This window comes from Tauraco erythrolophus, chromosome 1, assembly GCF_009769465.1.
Source record: "Tauraco erythrolophus isolate bTauEry1 chromosome 1, bTauEry1.pri, whole genome shotgun sequence".
In the NCBI taxonomy this organism is placed as follows: Eukaryota; Metazoa; Chordata; class Aves; order Musophagiformes; family Musophagidae; genus Tauraco; species Tauraco erythrolophus.
The window spans coordinates 34175041-34188673 of record NC_141465.1 but is presented as its reverse complement, the minus strand read 5'-3'; the positions used below and the strand labels follow the sequence as shown (position 1 = coordinate 34188673).

Sequence of the window (13633 nt, the reverse complement as noted above, 5' to 3'; positions counted from 1 at the left end):
AAGTCTCTTGTTTTGGCAGCAATTTTACCTAATGTGTTAAAGCCAGCCATAGAAAAGCATAGGCAACTGCAAAAGATTTCAAAGGGTAAACCAAACATTTGAATTTACTACATATACTTTATGAAGAAAGCTTTTACATTTTAGTTTTTTCACTGTTATATGCTAAAGCATTTAAATCAAATGGAAGTTATGATTAAATAACAGAAAAGGCAAATGAAAATTTAGATATGTAAACTTAAGGAGCTTGTCCCACAAAGCAGAAAGGAATATTTAAATAAATGAAGCAGGAAAAAAGCTCTCCACTTTTTTTGGGAAATACTATATGTATACATATAGATGTTTAACATTTAAGCATGTTCACTGTTTGCACATGTTATGGTTCTAAAGATCTGTGATGATACTTGAGCGTGAAAGGGAAAGTAAAAGAAAAGGAATTATTAATAATTTGAAATGACTAGTAGAAGAGAAACAAGTGAGACTGGCAAAATGCAGCAATCCATTATCCCAAAAGGCTGGATTCTCAGTGATGAGAGTGAAACCAGAGGGTGCATCTGAGGAAGAGAGCACTTGCAAGCGTGAGGAGTAATATCACAGGCAGAGCATAATAAAATGCATGATGGCAATGAGAGCCAGTGCAAACACAAACGCGTAACAGCGGTTTAGAGAAATCTCCAACATACTTTGTTGTCTCACATATCTCTGCCTATGACCAGATGGCAGAAAAGAGAACTCTCAAACTCATCCTATAAGGTTTGATCAATCTCAAGGGATGACAGCAACAGACTAAGAAAGAATGGCGCATTAAAGCAACTAAAGTCTATCTTCTTAAAAGACTTACATGGCGAGATTGGGAGGGAGTGGTACACAGTTTATGCTTAATCTGAGCTCTGACCTCTTGGGGGTCTTTTCCTGCAAGACTCTAGCATAAATTGTTCATGATGTGCAGTGTGTGTCACTTTTTGGTGTCCTGGGCTGAGGAAGACCAAAGGGAGTACTCTGAGCCTTTGGAAATGATAGACTCCATAGAGTATTTGTACCAGCTATTTCTGTGCAGTTCAGACATCTAATAAGATTAGGCACCTCTAAAGAGCAATGCAGAGGGCAATGTGGTACTGTTATTTTTAGATACAATAAAGATGATAAAGGTTTTAAAAATGAGTGTCCTTCCTATTTCAGTAATTTTTCCAGTCCAGTGGGTCCCCTAGAAATGTGTCCCTTATGGGCATAAACACTTTATGCCCTATCTGCATGAATCAATGTATTTTTCCTTCACAGATTTGCCTTATGAGCAAGCAAGGAGATCAGCATGGACGAGTCACACCCACCCCAGTCCTCAGTCAAAAGGTAAAAAACATCGGCATATGTCTAGCCTATGGGCATAATGCACATCTGGTGCAACCTGGGTAGTCTCTGAAGTGAACTGATAGGAGCTACCTCAGCATTCAGCTCTGGAGGATTTTTACCTGTGCCTTGGCTGGAAAGCCTGTTAGCTGTGTATAGGCAATACTGGCTGGAGTCACTGGAGCAGCCACATCCTTCCTTGAACTCAGGCTTCATCAGGTCCACGACCATATAGTTTTATAAAGCTAAATCCTATTGTGACCATCATTGAGTGGTGAGCAGCAGGAGTCCCAGGCCTGTGATCTATCACAGGTTTGGTGGCCAACTTCCAAACTGGAAAAGTAACTGCATGGGTTTTTCCATTTTCAGCTACTCAGCCATCATCCTCAACAGTTCCCAAAACAGAAGACCAGCGTCCTCAGTTAGGTGGGTGTCATTTTGTTTGAATTATGCCTGAGTGTGACGGGGTTTGTTGAACATGATGAGAAGGACAGCTCTTGCCTATCAACCAGAACCAAATTGTAACATCTGATACAATGCACTAATGGGATCTCCAGCTGGTGACTGCTAAATCCTCAGACGTGTATGAGCTGGCTCTACAGCCGGATCTGAGGTGAAGGCTCCCATGGCCATTGAAAATTGCTTTTAGTTTTGTTTAATGGCAGTGATGACCTTGCAGAGTGAAAAAGCTATTAAACAAAGTACCTACATACAGTTTAGGTACAAAGGTGGAAGGTAAGGATGTCAAAAGACACATACGCCACAGTAGTTGAAATGCCAGCAATTGAAAAATGTGTATGAGCAAAGAGATGAAAATGGATCGCAGTATACAGAAACCTACTTGAATTGGGCTCCTGAAATTAAACACGAAAGTTAGAATGATTCTCAGTCTATTGGGAAACGGAGGAGAAAGTAGAAGTTTATGAGTTTGTAGACTAGCGGTTTTGCAAAATGGGTGAATTTTGTGTTTTCAAAGCAGTTGATCCATGGAGTAGGACCTAATCCCTTGCTGTGAATTAGACTGTCTTGGACAGGTGGCTAGAAAGCACTACGGAGAGTCTGAGTCAGTTACGGCTTTTGTTAACAGTAAAAGGGTAGAAGTAGGAAATAAAAGAAACTTGGAGGATATTTGTAGTGCAGAAGCCTCTGAGCCTGTTTTTATCACGTGGATTTCAAATCATTATTCTGTTTTTTGTTATAGCTAAATAAGACTGTGCACATGATTACGTCTCATTAACTGATATGCATACTGCCTGGGAAGTATTTTACTGCTTTTTACCCAAATAGCATTTTATCTAATCTGGCCTTCCAACCATGAGAGTCTTTCAAGAAATATACTGATGATTTACGTAAGTCCTTAGGACTGTTTAATGGCTGTGTGCGCAAGCTGCACAGATTATTTAAGTGTATAAGGAATGTAACCTGATTATCTCCTTGGCTGTAAAACTGGTGGCCGTTTATGAGCAGCCATCCGGAGACAGGGCAGCCCAGAGACAGAGTCGTTCACCAAGGGGCTCTGGGCTGTGCTTGCAGCCCATTGCTTTGGCTTTTGTACTTCTGTCATGGCCTTCCCTTTTTCCTGTCGTACTTCAATTCGGGCCTAAATAAGTTTTCACTTCCAGAGGGAATCCCTTGAGGAAAACATTGAGGTTCTGTGCGTGTTGTGCGGCTGACACAGGCTCTTCTGCAAGGTTAATAGAGGGGATCCCTCTCTGGACTCCAGTGACAAAGAGGCATTGACCCAGCCACATTGCCTGGGTTCAGCCATGCGCTCACAGCCCTCTTCTGGAGTATCTTTTGTCACAGAAAGAGTTAGAAGTGGCCTGGGGAAAAGAAATGTGGCCTCACAAGAAGAGAGGCTGCTGTCCTTTGTGGAGGAGACTCTCACACCGTTACCTGTCTGTGCCTGTGGGCCCTGGCATGCTGCATGGGTCGATAGTACCAAAGGTGCCTGTGTGCTTTATGTGTGCTTTGTTTAAGAAGGAATCGGAATATTTCTGGGCCAAATTTACAGTGTTTCCGAACATGTGCCTGTACACACTAATACAGTGCAAAAGGCAAACGTGTATCCTTGCAGTTGTTCACTTGCACGCCCAATTTTATGGGAAAACATGCAAATGTTGTGATGCAAAGAAAGGAACCACTTTCCCCACTGTTAGACCTCCTGTCCCATCAGGCGGTGTACACTGCCCCTTACAAGGTTAAAAAATAACACCTGAAAGATTTGACCTTGTTGTTACATGATTTTAAATCTTTCTTTCACAATTTTGTAGATCCGTATCAGATTCTTGGACCGACTAGCAGCCGACTTGCAAATCCAGGTGAGAAGGGATTTTGCTGATTTAGGAGGATTTCTCTTCACTGCTAGTGTCCCCACTTCAGCTTTAAGTCCAGACCTGGAAGGTGATGTGACCAATTTTAGCACTCTTCAGTATGACTCAGTGGGAGCTGGTGATACCCAATGTGTTGCAGGATTAGGTTTCTAAAATACACAAGGGTGGGACTGAGGCCACAGATTAAGAGACGTAAACTCGTGTATCTTAATGTAGCTGTCTACATATAAGCTAGGTGTCTTATTTTCCATGATATTCGTTGGAGACTTAGTTAACATAGCTATTTGTAGCAAGCTATTCAAATCATTCAGAGTAGATGGTTACATGCAGTCAGTCAAATACGTTGTTAGAGGTATTTGAACCTCTCGTATCAATAGTTCACTTCAATTGCCTAAACATCAAGATTTTGTTAAGTGCTGTAAGGTATCCCATCTGGCCTCCAGGTACCCTTTCGAAAGGGCATGAGTCTCTTACCAATCTGCGTCATATGTATCCCAGATTCCGTTAATCCACAATACAATGCCATACTGACCTTGACAAATACAAAATTTGGGGATCAATAACCCAAACCAGCAAAAATATATAGGGGAAAAAAAGGCAACCATAATCTATTTACAAAGAATAATTAGGCTAGACACCTCAGAAATGTTTTCTCACTTTAAGAAGGCAGCAGGAGGGCGCATTGTGGACAGGGGCTTGTAGTGTATTTTAGCTAAAGACGAGCAGACTTCTTGGTGAGTTAATAACACTGATTGTGAACTGTGCAGATTTCACTGTTGCTGTTCTTGAGTCCACAGGACACACTGTGGCCATACACCACCATAATCAACATCGTAATCTGCCACAATGGATTGACGTTGTATGTTCCACTTCCTATTACCCTTGCTTTAACAGCCACAGGGCACAGTGTTCCTGGTTCCACATTGCAGGTCTCCTAAACCCCCAGTAGCAATGTTTCTTTTTACGACAATTGTATGGCTTTTCAAGGCATGAAATTGCCAAAATACTGATCCATTTCCTTTCACTTTATCCCAAGTGACATCAAGCACAGTTCTAGATTAGCTTACATTCTGAATAGTTTTGCATGGCATAGGAAAGCAATTAAGTAAGTATTAAGAACAAGATTTTCCAAATGGCTTAAGGCAGTGGGTTTCCAGGTGACACTGATCTTAACCGGAAGCAGGCACCTACCTCCCTTTAATTGGTTCATAAACCTCGGATTTTACAGTTTTGTCAAGCATCTATTTAATAGCCTTCCTTACTTTGGAAGACACTAACATGATCTGGATTGGGAAACTTTTTTAACATTCAGATATGGAATTCCAATACGCCATCATTTCTGTGCTTTAACGTATTTTGTGTGTTTATAAATTGGTGGAATTACTCTCTCATTAAGAGGAAATTGACAGCAACCATTTATTTTCATAGGACTATATATTACATTTGGAAGGCAAGTGTTTATGTTAGAACATATGTTGGATTGCTTATTCAAAAATTTGTGTTTTGTCCAGTGCTGAACTGTTTATTGATTTTCAAAGGCTAATCCTCTTGTTATGTTTTGTGTATTAAAACTTGCATGCCTTGCTCATACCGCGGATTCTTTGGTTGTTTGTTTACTTAATGCATGTTAATGGAACAGAAGAAATTCATTAAGGACAGTTTGGATAAATATAATCTAAATGAACATGGGTTTCAGTTGCACTGAAGTATAAACTGCTAATGGGTTTCAGATGCTACTCTAGCTTGATATTATAATTCGCTACTATAAGCTTTCTAAAGAAAAGCTTGTTTATTATACCCACATATCTGGTTTGGAAAAAAAAAAAAGAAACGCAACCAATTCCTGGTCAGAGAGGTACTTAGAAATTAGCACATACAAGCTGGTTGGCAAATTCTGCTGACATTGTGCTTGTGAAACACATTGCCTTGCAAGCCGCTTCAGCTGTATTTTGCATCATTTCAGTGCTGCTTTATTAAGAAATGCTAAGCTTTTAACATGAATATCAGTGGCAAGGCCCTTTTTGAAATCTACTTTCAATTGCCTAATATGGTAACATTTTGTTCCTATAACTCTGGGCAACACAATTCTGCAGTTGACAGCAGACTAATTATTTTCTTTATAAGATTAAATTGGAAGAGGAGTGAGAAAAAAACTACAACAACTTTTAAAGTCTTAACTTCAATAATTATTTATACTTGTTTGACCCAGAAAAATGACAAAAATGTATTTTATGGACCTTTTCACTGTTCTTGCAAATGTTTTGCCCTATAGTTTTATGCAGTGCAACAGCAAGCTAATAAGTTTCCATTCTGCGTTTCCCCAAATGCTGCAAATGGATGATATGGTTTGGCACAAGCCCAGCTTTCTCTAAACTTCTCCATTTTGTGTAGGCTTATTCCATAGCAGAGAACATTTAGTTGCAGCATAATGCTGTGAGAACAAGCAAAATGTTACACAAATGAAAGCTGTTTGTCCTGAACTTTAAAGATTAGTTTCCTAAATGAGCGCTGTGTTATTTCCCCATCAATTGTCTACGCTGAATGACATTAGGTAACTATTAAATCTCCGTGTAATGGCATTCTGCCACTCAGATGAGGGAAAACATGACACATTACCATTATCTGTGCTCTTTAGAATTTCATGAGACAGGGCTGGGAGAGGGGGGACTAGTTAAAAGTAAGAAGCAGGAACTGACATTGCAACATTTCCTAATAGGGTCCTATGTGAGAGCCTGGAAGAATTGATGTCTTAGCATTATTAGTTACTAGTCCTGACATTTCTATTTCGTTTCCCCCCGCAGGGAGTGGACAGATACAGCTATGGCAGTTCCTGCTGGAGCTCCTCTCGGACAGCTCCAACTCCAACTGCATCACCTGGGAGGGCACCAATGGGGAGTTCAAGATGACCGACCCCGACGAAGTGGCTCGGCGCTGGGGGGAGCGGAAAAGCAAACCTAACATGAACTATGACAAACTCAGCCGTGCGCTTCGCTACTACTATGATAAAAATATTATGACTAAGGTTCACGGTAAGCGCTACGCCTACAAATTTGATTTCCACGGAATCGCTCAGGCTCTCCAGCCTCACCCCCCAGAGTCATCCATGTACAAATACCCGTCAGACCTCCCCTACATGAGCTCCTATCATGCGCACCCTCAGAAGATGAACTTTGTAGCTCCTCACCCTCCTGCTTTGCCCGTAACATCGTCCAGCTTTTTTGCTGCCCCTAATCCGTACTGGAATTCACCAACTGGAGGTATCTACCCCAATACCAGGCTGCCAGCTGCTCATATGCCTTCTCATCTTGGCACCTACTACTAAGTGGGGAAAAAAGGAACACCAGAAAAAGCAAACAAAGACACTTCTCGCTGGGATACAGTCCCTGATGAATTGCAATGAACTCTATTGGAGTACACGAATTGAAAGTGCCTAAAGAGACAAGTGAAGGTTTGGCTGGGAAAAAACACATTAAAAAATAGATGTCAAAAAGACTCTTTTTAGTAGGGATTTAAAGGAGATATTCAAGAAGTATTAAGATACTGAAATGTAATGTATATGGGCATCGACTATGTGGACCAAACAACAATAGACTATTGTAGGTAAAAGCATGAAATGATAAGGAAAACCTATGAAAGCTAGTGGTCTTAAAAAGTTGATAAGCTTATGTGTAAAGTTTGATACCTTGCTAGTGCAAAACTGGGACTATACTACAGCAATATAAGGATAAGTCTATAGTGACCTAACATACAATATATGAACCATTACAAAAGAGGGGGGGGAAGGAAAAAAAAAAAAAAAAAAAGGAAAAACCTACCCGTATTTAAAAAACAGAAACATATCAACAAAAGAGACTGGTTTAGTGTGGAAGCTGATTTGGAATATAACAGCTTTGTTTTAGTTAATCGAATGCGTTCCATTCATCAGAGTGTTATCAGCTACTCAAACTGTGAAGACAACCCAAACTTTGAGATTCCTTGACAGTATTACAGGAACCCTGAGCCAAACATTGGAAATGAGAATGTGCTGAAGGGCAAGTGTATGATTGCAGATCAGAGGCCTGCACCTGACAGAGGAAGCAGAAAGGAGAAAGAGGAGGACAAAGGTGGTGAGAATGGGAGAAGAGAAACTTTACTGGTAGAGACTGAAAAGACTGAAAAATTAGTAGCGTTGGGACTATGAAGAAACACTTGTTTGGACTTGTGAAACATATTGCTCAGTATCATGCCATTCCCAGTATTACAGGAGGAACAGACTTGATTTTATAGTAATAAAAGATGTAGAAAAAGGGAAAAGGAGAAGAATTCAGAAACCAGAACATGCATCTCTTTTTTTTTAAAAAAAGCAAAACTGGAATTGTGTTTGATATTTAAAAGTTACCAGTTAGAACCTCATCATTATTAAGGGAGTTTGTTTTCTATTGGTTAAAGCAAGAGACAACCCCTGACTGCCAAAATCAGAAATCACCTGAGTATTTTTGTTAGGTGGGCGCCAGTTTTTCTTTATCGAGTCGCGAACGCTGTGCGTTTGTCAGAATGAAGTATACAAGTCAATGTTATTTTTTCCTTTTTATATAATTATTATATAACTTATGCATTTATACACTACGAGTTGATCTCGGCCAACCAAAGACACAAAAAAGGGACAATCAAAAATATTGTGGCCTTGAATTTTAACTCTGTATGCTTAATGTTTACATTATGAACATATTAGTACTTAGAATGCAGAATGTATGTAATAAAATAAGCTTGGCCTAGCATGGCAATTCAGATTGACACTGTAGTTTGCATTTGCATTTGCCTCTTTAGTGCCTGACATACCTATCACATCTCCTTCTCACCATGTTAAAATATGCTAGGCATTTTGTTTTAAAATTTTGTTTTGTGAAATCTGGCAATCATGAAAATGCAGGATCGAATAGGAATGGTTAGCCTAAGTTCAAAGTGGACAGGTGCTGTGTATCTTCTTTTCCAGACAGTCCTGCTAAAATACTCGCAGCCCTTCTTTAACACTGCCTCGCCATTCTTGTCCGGAGCTTGTTTTGCCCAGAGATTGCAACCATGCCCAATTCTTTGGCAACTTCATGGCCAAGATGGAAAATTAAGTCTAAAGGAGGCCTCTAAGAAAGAATACTGATACCCAGAAATTATCTTTTGTTGCAATCAGATTATGTGGCATAACCTCAGCCTGAGATGTATCATCTTCATACTGAATCATATGTGGAATTACCATGCCCCCTTGCTATTAATACATACTGTATCATTATTAGCAAATAAATTGAACAATGAATAACTTCCATTATTCCTCACTTTAGAGTGGAGTGTATGGTAGCTTGTTAATTCGTCACTGCAGTCCATCCTGGCTGTTTACAAAGGGCAGGATGTTTTCTTTCTGTTCTAGATTTAGAGGCTTCCCACACTGTACCCTGAGCCCCAAAACTACATCTGGTGCCTAATGGCATGACTCCATTTTTTTGCACCACCAGCTGAAGAACTGGTCTGGAAAATCAGCACTGACATTTATGAGTGGCTCTCCACAGCAGGCAGTATTTACTGCAGAGACCCCAGACAGCTCAGACCTCCGACTGTGTCCCTCATTTTTGCTGTTCTTTTGTCTCTTTTTCAGACAAAACGGGTGTGGTTTCAGGTTTTATAGCAAATGGTCTGCATATGTATTTTGTGGAGCATTAATCGGTGCTGTGCAATGGGAGCCTACTTGCCAGACTCCCGTGTTATGGGGAGTTACAGGATTATATCACTGATGTTTTGAGCAGTGGCATCATAAGCCTTGTGATCGTTTGGGAAACAAGCACTGTAAGTCTGTATCTCTTAAAAAGTAAAAACTCACAGAAAGGTTAGAAAAACTGAACTCTTGGAAAAGGTTAGTCACTCACTATTTTAGAAAGTTACGGCAGGCACACCTACATGCTGACTGTAAGAATAATAGTTTGCCTTTCAGTGGAAATACATCTACAGACTCTTGCTATCTGCTTCATGTGTACTTCCAACACAACTTACCAAATGGTAAGTGTATTGTTGAACCACCTTTTAATTAAACACTTAAAAATCCGGATAAAACAACCGTCTTTGTTTAGATTGGCAAGGACATGCCTGTAGGCCTCCAAAGCATCCCCAGTGCTCACAGAGCTGCCTGCAGGATTTCCAGATTGTGTTGCCTGGCTGCTATCATGTGCAATGGGAACAACATCCTGACATTAAAAGAAAGGGATCAAATCCTGGGATGGAGATGGAGTCAGAGCAGATGGCGTGATGCAGACCCCTCGTGACGAAGAGCAAAATCCTACAGTAGACCACGGGTAGCTCACTGGCAAACCAGTCCAGGACACCCATCTTAGAGCTACATATTTTCTCAAGACAAGCTCACAGCTTTCAAAGAGCTTTGGAAAACCTGGATTGTGCAATCCTGAAGAAGAAAAGGAGAATGAAGGATGGAGACACCTTACTGCTGCTGTATTGGGATGGGTGGCTCTGCTACTTGCAGGGCCTCCCTACCCCAAGGGCAGCAGTCATCCCATGGAGTCTTCCTGCTGGAAGACAAGGACCAGACCACCAGCAGAGGCAAAACAGACAGCGGACCCATGGTAGTGTCTCTGCTGCTTACTGCCTGCTACGTAGTCTGGCCTTGCTACTGGGAACCAGGAAGACCGGAGTGAGGCCAGAGTTTTAGGATCTGGTTCTCAGTTCAGACCATGACAAGGGGTGGGCCCAGTACAACCGAAATGCTCAGGGAAGCTGGGCAACTCTGCGTCCGTACCATGAGAGACATTGATGTGAGGCTCAGCCAGACCTCCAAGGCTTCAGCTGAACGTGCTGTCTGTTTGCCATTTAAGCACCTGAATGCATGGACAAGATGTCCCTGATGAGTCTGTGTATGTACAAGTTGGTGATTTTGGGAACTTTGTCCCTTTGTTCAAATTAGGAGTTCTTTTAAAGTCAGTTATCAGTCAAGTCTCGTTACCTTATTACAGCACTCTGAGGACTGCTCTGAAAGTAGAAGCTTGATTTTTCCTGAAATATAGAGATATACGTGTGCTTATTTTTTACTAAGAAATACACATCTGTCTGAGAAGCTACACTGTAATGTGGGATGTGAGGGTGAGAAAAGTTTTAAAAGTAAAACTAGGAAACTCAAATTTCACTGTTCTTGATCAAGGTATTTCCCCTGATATTAAATTGGTTTTAGTGAGCACATGAAAAATGCTTTTGAAGGATGTGTTTTACAACACTTGTATTGTGAGTCTTAAGGGAAGATTGACAGAGGTTGGGACAGCACAGCACCAACTGTACTGAACTCCTTCATTCCCCACACTTTCCACATTCAGAAAAGTCCATGCTGGATACCTCAAATGCCACATTTTTTAAACAGCCTACAGAAACACAGGGACCATCAGGGATTTAGGCTTTTATCTGCAAACTCTTCTTGCTCAGGCTGTTTCTTACACCAGCTAAGATCTAATTTTAAAATAAATTTTTGGTTACAGATGCATTAAAGAAAGGGAAAAAACACACTCTACCTTATATTATATGCTTGATGATCCCATGATCTTTTTCTGTGCCATCTTCTGAAGTTTTGATCACATCAGGGGAATGGCCCTGAGAATAGCCTCTGCTTACCTAAATTGTGGGTAAGTCAGAATGGCACCTCATCCATCCAAAGGATTCAGTTAACTCATCTCTGAATTTTAAGTGCCTCCTGGTGTAACACAAGTGCTTAGTTTCCTATCTGGTCAGTGGAGGGAGCCTTCAGATATCTTCACAGCAGATCCTGCCTGCCTTTGGGACCTTAAGAAGATTTGGTGCTACCATGGAGGCTCACAGTGGGCTGTGGCTAGTCCTTGGGCTTCACTGGGACCTTGCTGGCCATCAGAAAGATAAGCCCTTTCATGAGTGACAGGCAACCCAGTCAGGGATGCCATCCAGAGGGACCTTGACAGGCTGGAGAGGTGGGCCTGTGAGAACCTCATGAAGTTCAACAAGGCCAAGTGCAAGGTCCTGCACGTGGATCAGGGCAATCCCAAGCACAAGTACAGGCTGGGTGGAGAATGGATTGAGAGCAGCCCTGAGGAAAAGGACTTGGGAGTGCTGGTGGATGAGAAGCTCAACATGAGCCGGCAATGTGCGCTGGCAGCCCAGAAAGCCAACCATATCCTGGGCTGCATCAAAAGGAGCGTGGCCAGCAGGTCGAGGGAAGTGATTCTACCCCTCTACTCTGCTCTCATGAGATCCCACCTGGAATACTGTGTTCAACTCTGGAGTCCCCAACACAAGAAGGACATGGAGCTGCTGGAGTGAGTCCAGAGGAGGGCCACGAAGATGATCCGACGGCTGGAACACCTCTGTTATGAAGACAGGCTGAGAGAGTTGGGGCTGTTCAGCCTGGAGAAGGGAAGGCTCCAGGGTGATCTTATAGCAGCCTTCCAGTACTTAAAGGGGGCCTACAGGAAAGCTGGAGAGGGACTTTTTATAAGGGCATGTAGTGATAGGACAAGGGGCAATGGATTTAAACTGAAAGAGGGCAGATTTAGACTAGATATAAGGAAGAAATTTTTCACTCAGAGGGTGGTGAGGCAGTGGAACAGGTTGCCCAGAGAAGTTGTAGATGCCGCATCCCTGGAAGTGTTCAAGGCCAGGTTGGATGAGGCTTTGGGCAACCTGGTGTAGTGGAGGTTTCCCTGCCCATGACAAGGGGGTTGGAACTAGATGATCTTTGAGGTCCCTTCCAACTCTAACCATTCTATGATTCTATGATTCTATGTGGCAGCAGCACCTGGTGGAAAAAAAAACAGAACTTTCTTATGGTTTCTTGGTAAAGATAATTCTTCTTTTTTTCCTCTCACTAGAGTTGTCACATCCCTCGCTGTGTTGGGCTGTTTGGAGAATCCTTCCTCATCAGAGCTTAGCTAAGAGCTCATAGCCCTTAGGATTCAGAGGAGGCCACCCTCCAGCACCTGGCATTGCACTGAGAGAGGCAAGGGCTAAGGAGTCCATGAAGCCTCTGCCTTGATTAATTAGCACTATGGCCCTCCCTCTGTAATGAGCACTTCATATACACAAAGCTGGTCAAGGCATGAAGCTCTTGGCTATGCACTCCCTCATGCCTCTCACCTTCTGGTTATGTCTTGACCTCTGTGGAGACCACACGAGTGGGTCACACCAGGATTTCAGCAAGAGAAGACATGAAAATGAAGTCTGGGTAAGCCACACCATTTTCAAGAAGCACATGAGGCTGCTCAGAGTCTGTCCTGACTCCCTGCTTGTTTCCAGGCTTCAGCTGCAAACTCAAAATTGGCTTGGCTCCACCACTGCCTCTTGAGAAGTGTGACCACTCCTTCGAGGTACTGGCAGCTGAGAGTACATTAGATGCATGACCCAGTGACAGCCTTGCTTGAAGAAGGGGGACCACTTGTTGAGGTGGTTAATGAGGATATTAGGCCAACTGGGATGTGGAAAATTGTTTCAAAATGTAATGGTCATCATTGTTTAAAAAGGCACATATTTTCAACAAAACTAAATAAAACAACCAGGCTGCTTAGGCTAGGAATTGCCCTGAGATGTACGTTTAGATTACTGGAATGAGGACTTCTCAAAACCAAGCTCAGAAAATTTCTTGGGTTATGTACCAGAATCTTGGGCCATATATGCTTTTTAAAAGAATAAGGGGCAGAATAATTTTCTATGCACTATCCTAGAATATGTAGTGAGAAAATCTACTTGGGAAATATTGTCCATCACCCTCACTATTACAGAACTATTTTATATTGTGTAGTTACTGATGTTTCCTTAACCCTCTTCTCATTTGAAAAGGTCTCAACTTCAGGATATTTCCACCCATTCCCTTAACACAGAGGCTAATACATCTCATTATCAAAGAGTTGGCTTTTTTTCCTGCTATTTTTGTGTTTTGTAATTTCTTCTGATTACGCTCCCCATGCATCACACTC

The 13633-nt window shown here is 41.9% G+C and overlaps 1 protein-coding gene across 6 annotated transcripts in view; it reads left to right on the top strand.

Moving 5' to 3' along the window:
- Positions 1-6996, top strand: part of ERG (ETS transcription factor ERG) — a 29854-nt gene extending 22858 nt beyond the window's left edge. For 2 of the 6 annotated variants that reach the window (XM_009992688.2, XM_009992687.2), the window contains 4 exons: positions 1276-1344; positions 1711-1767; positions 3615-3662; positions 6476-6996. In XM_009992688.2, coding sequence (XP_009990990.1) covers positions 1276-1344; positions 1711-1767; positions 3615-3662; positions 6476-6996 — 695 coding nt within the window. Of the gene's footprint in view, positions 1-1275; positions 1345-1700; positions 1768-3563; positions 3663-6475 lie in introns of all 6 variants that reach the window. The other 4 variants (XM_086608101.1, XM_086632128.1, XM_086632121.1 and 1 more) reach the window with 3 other exon arrangements.
- The last annotated feature ends 6637 nt before the right edge of the window (positions 6997-13633 follow it).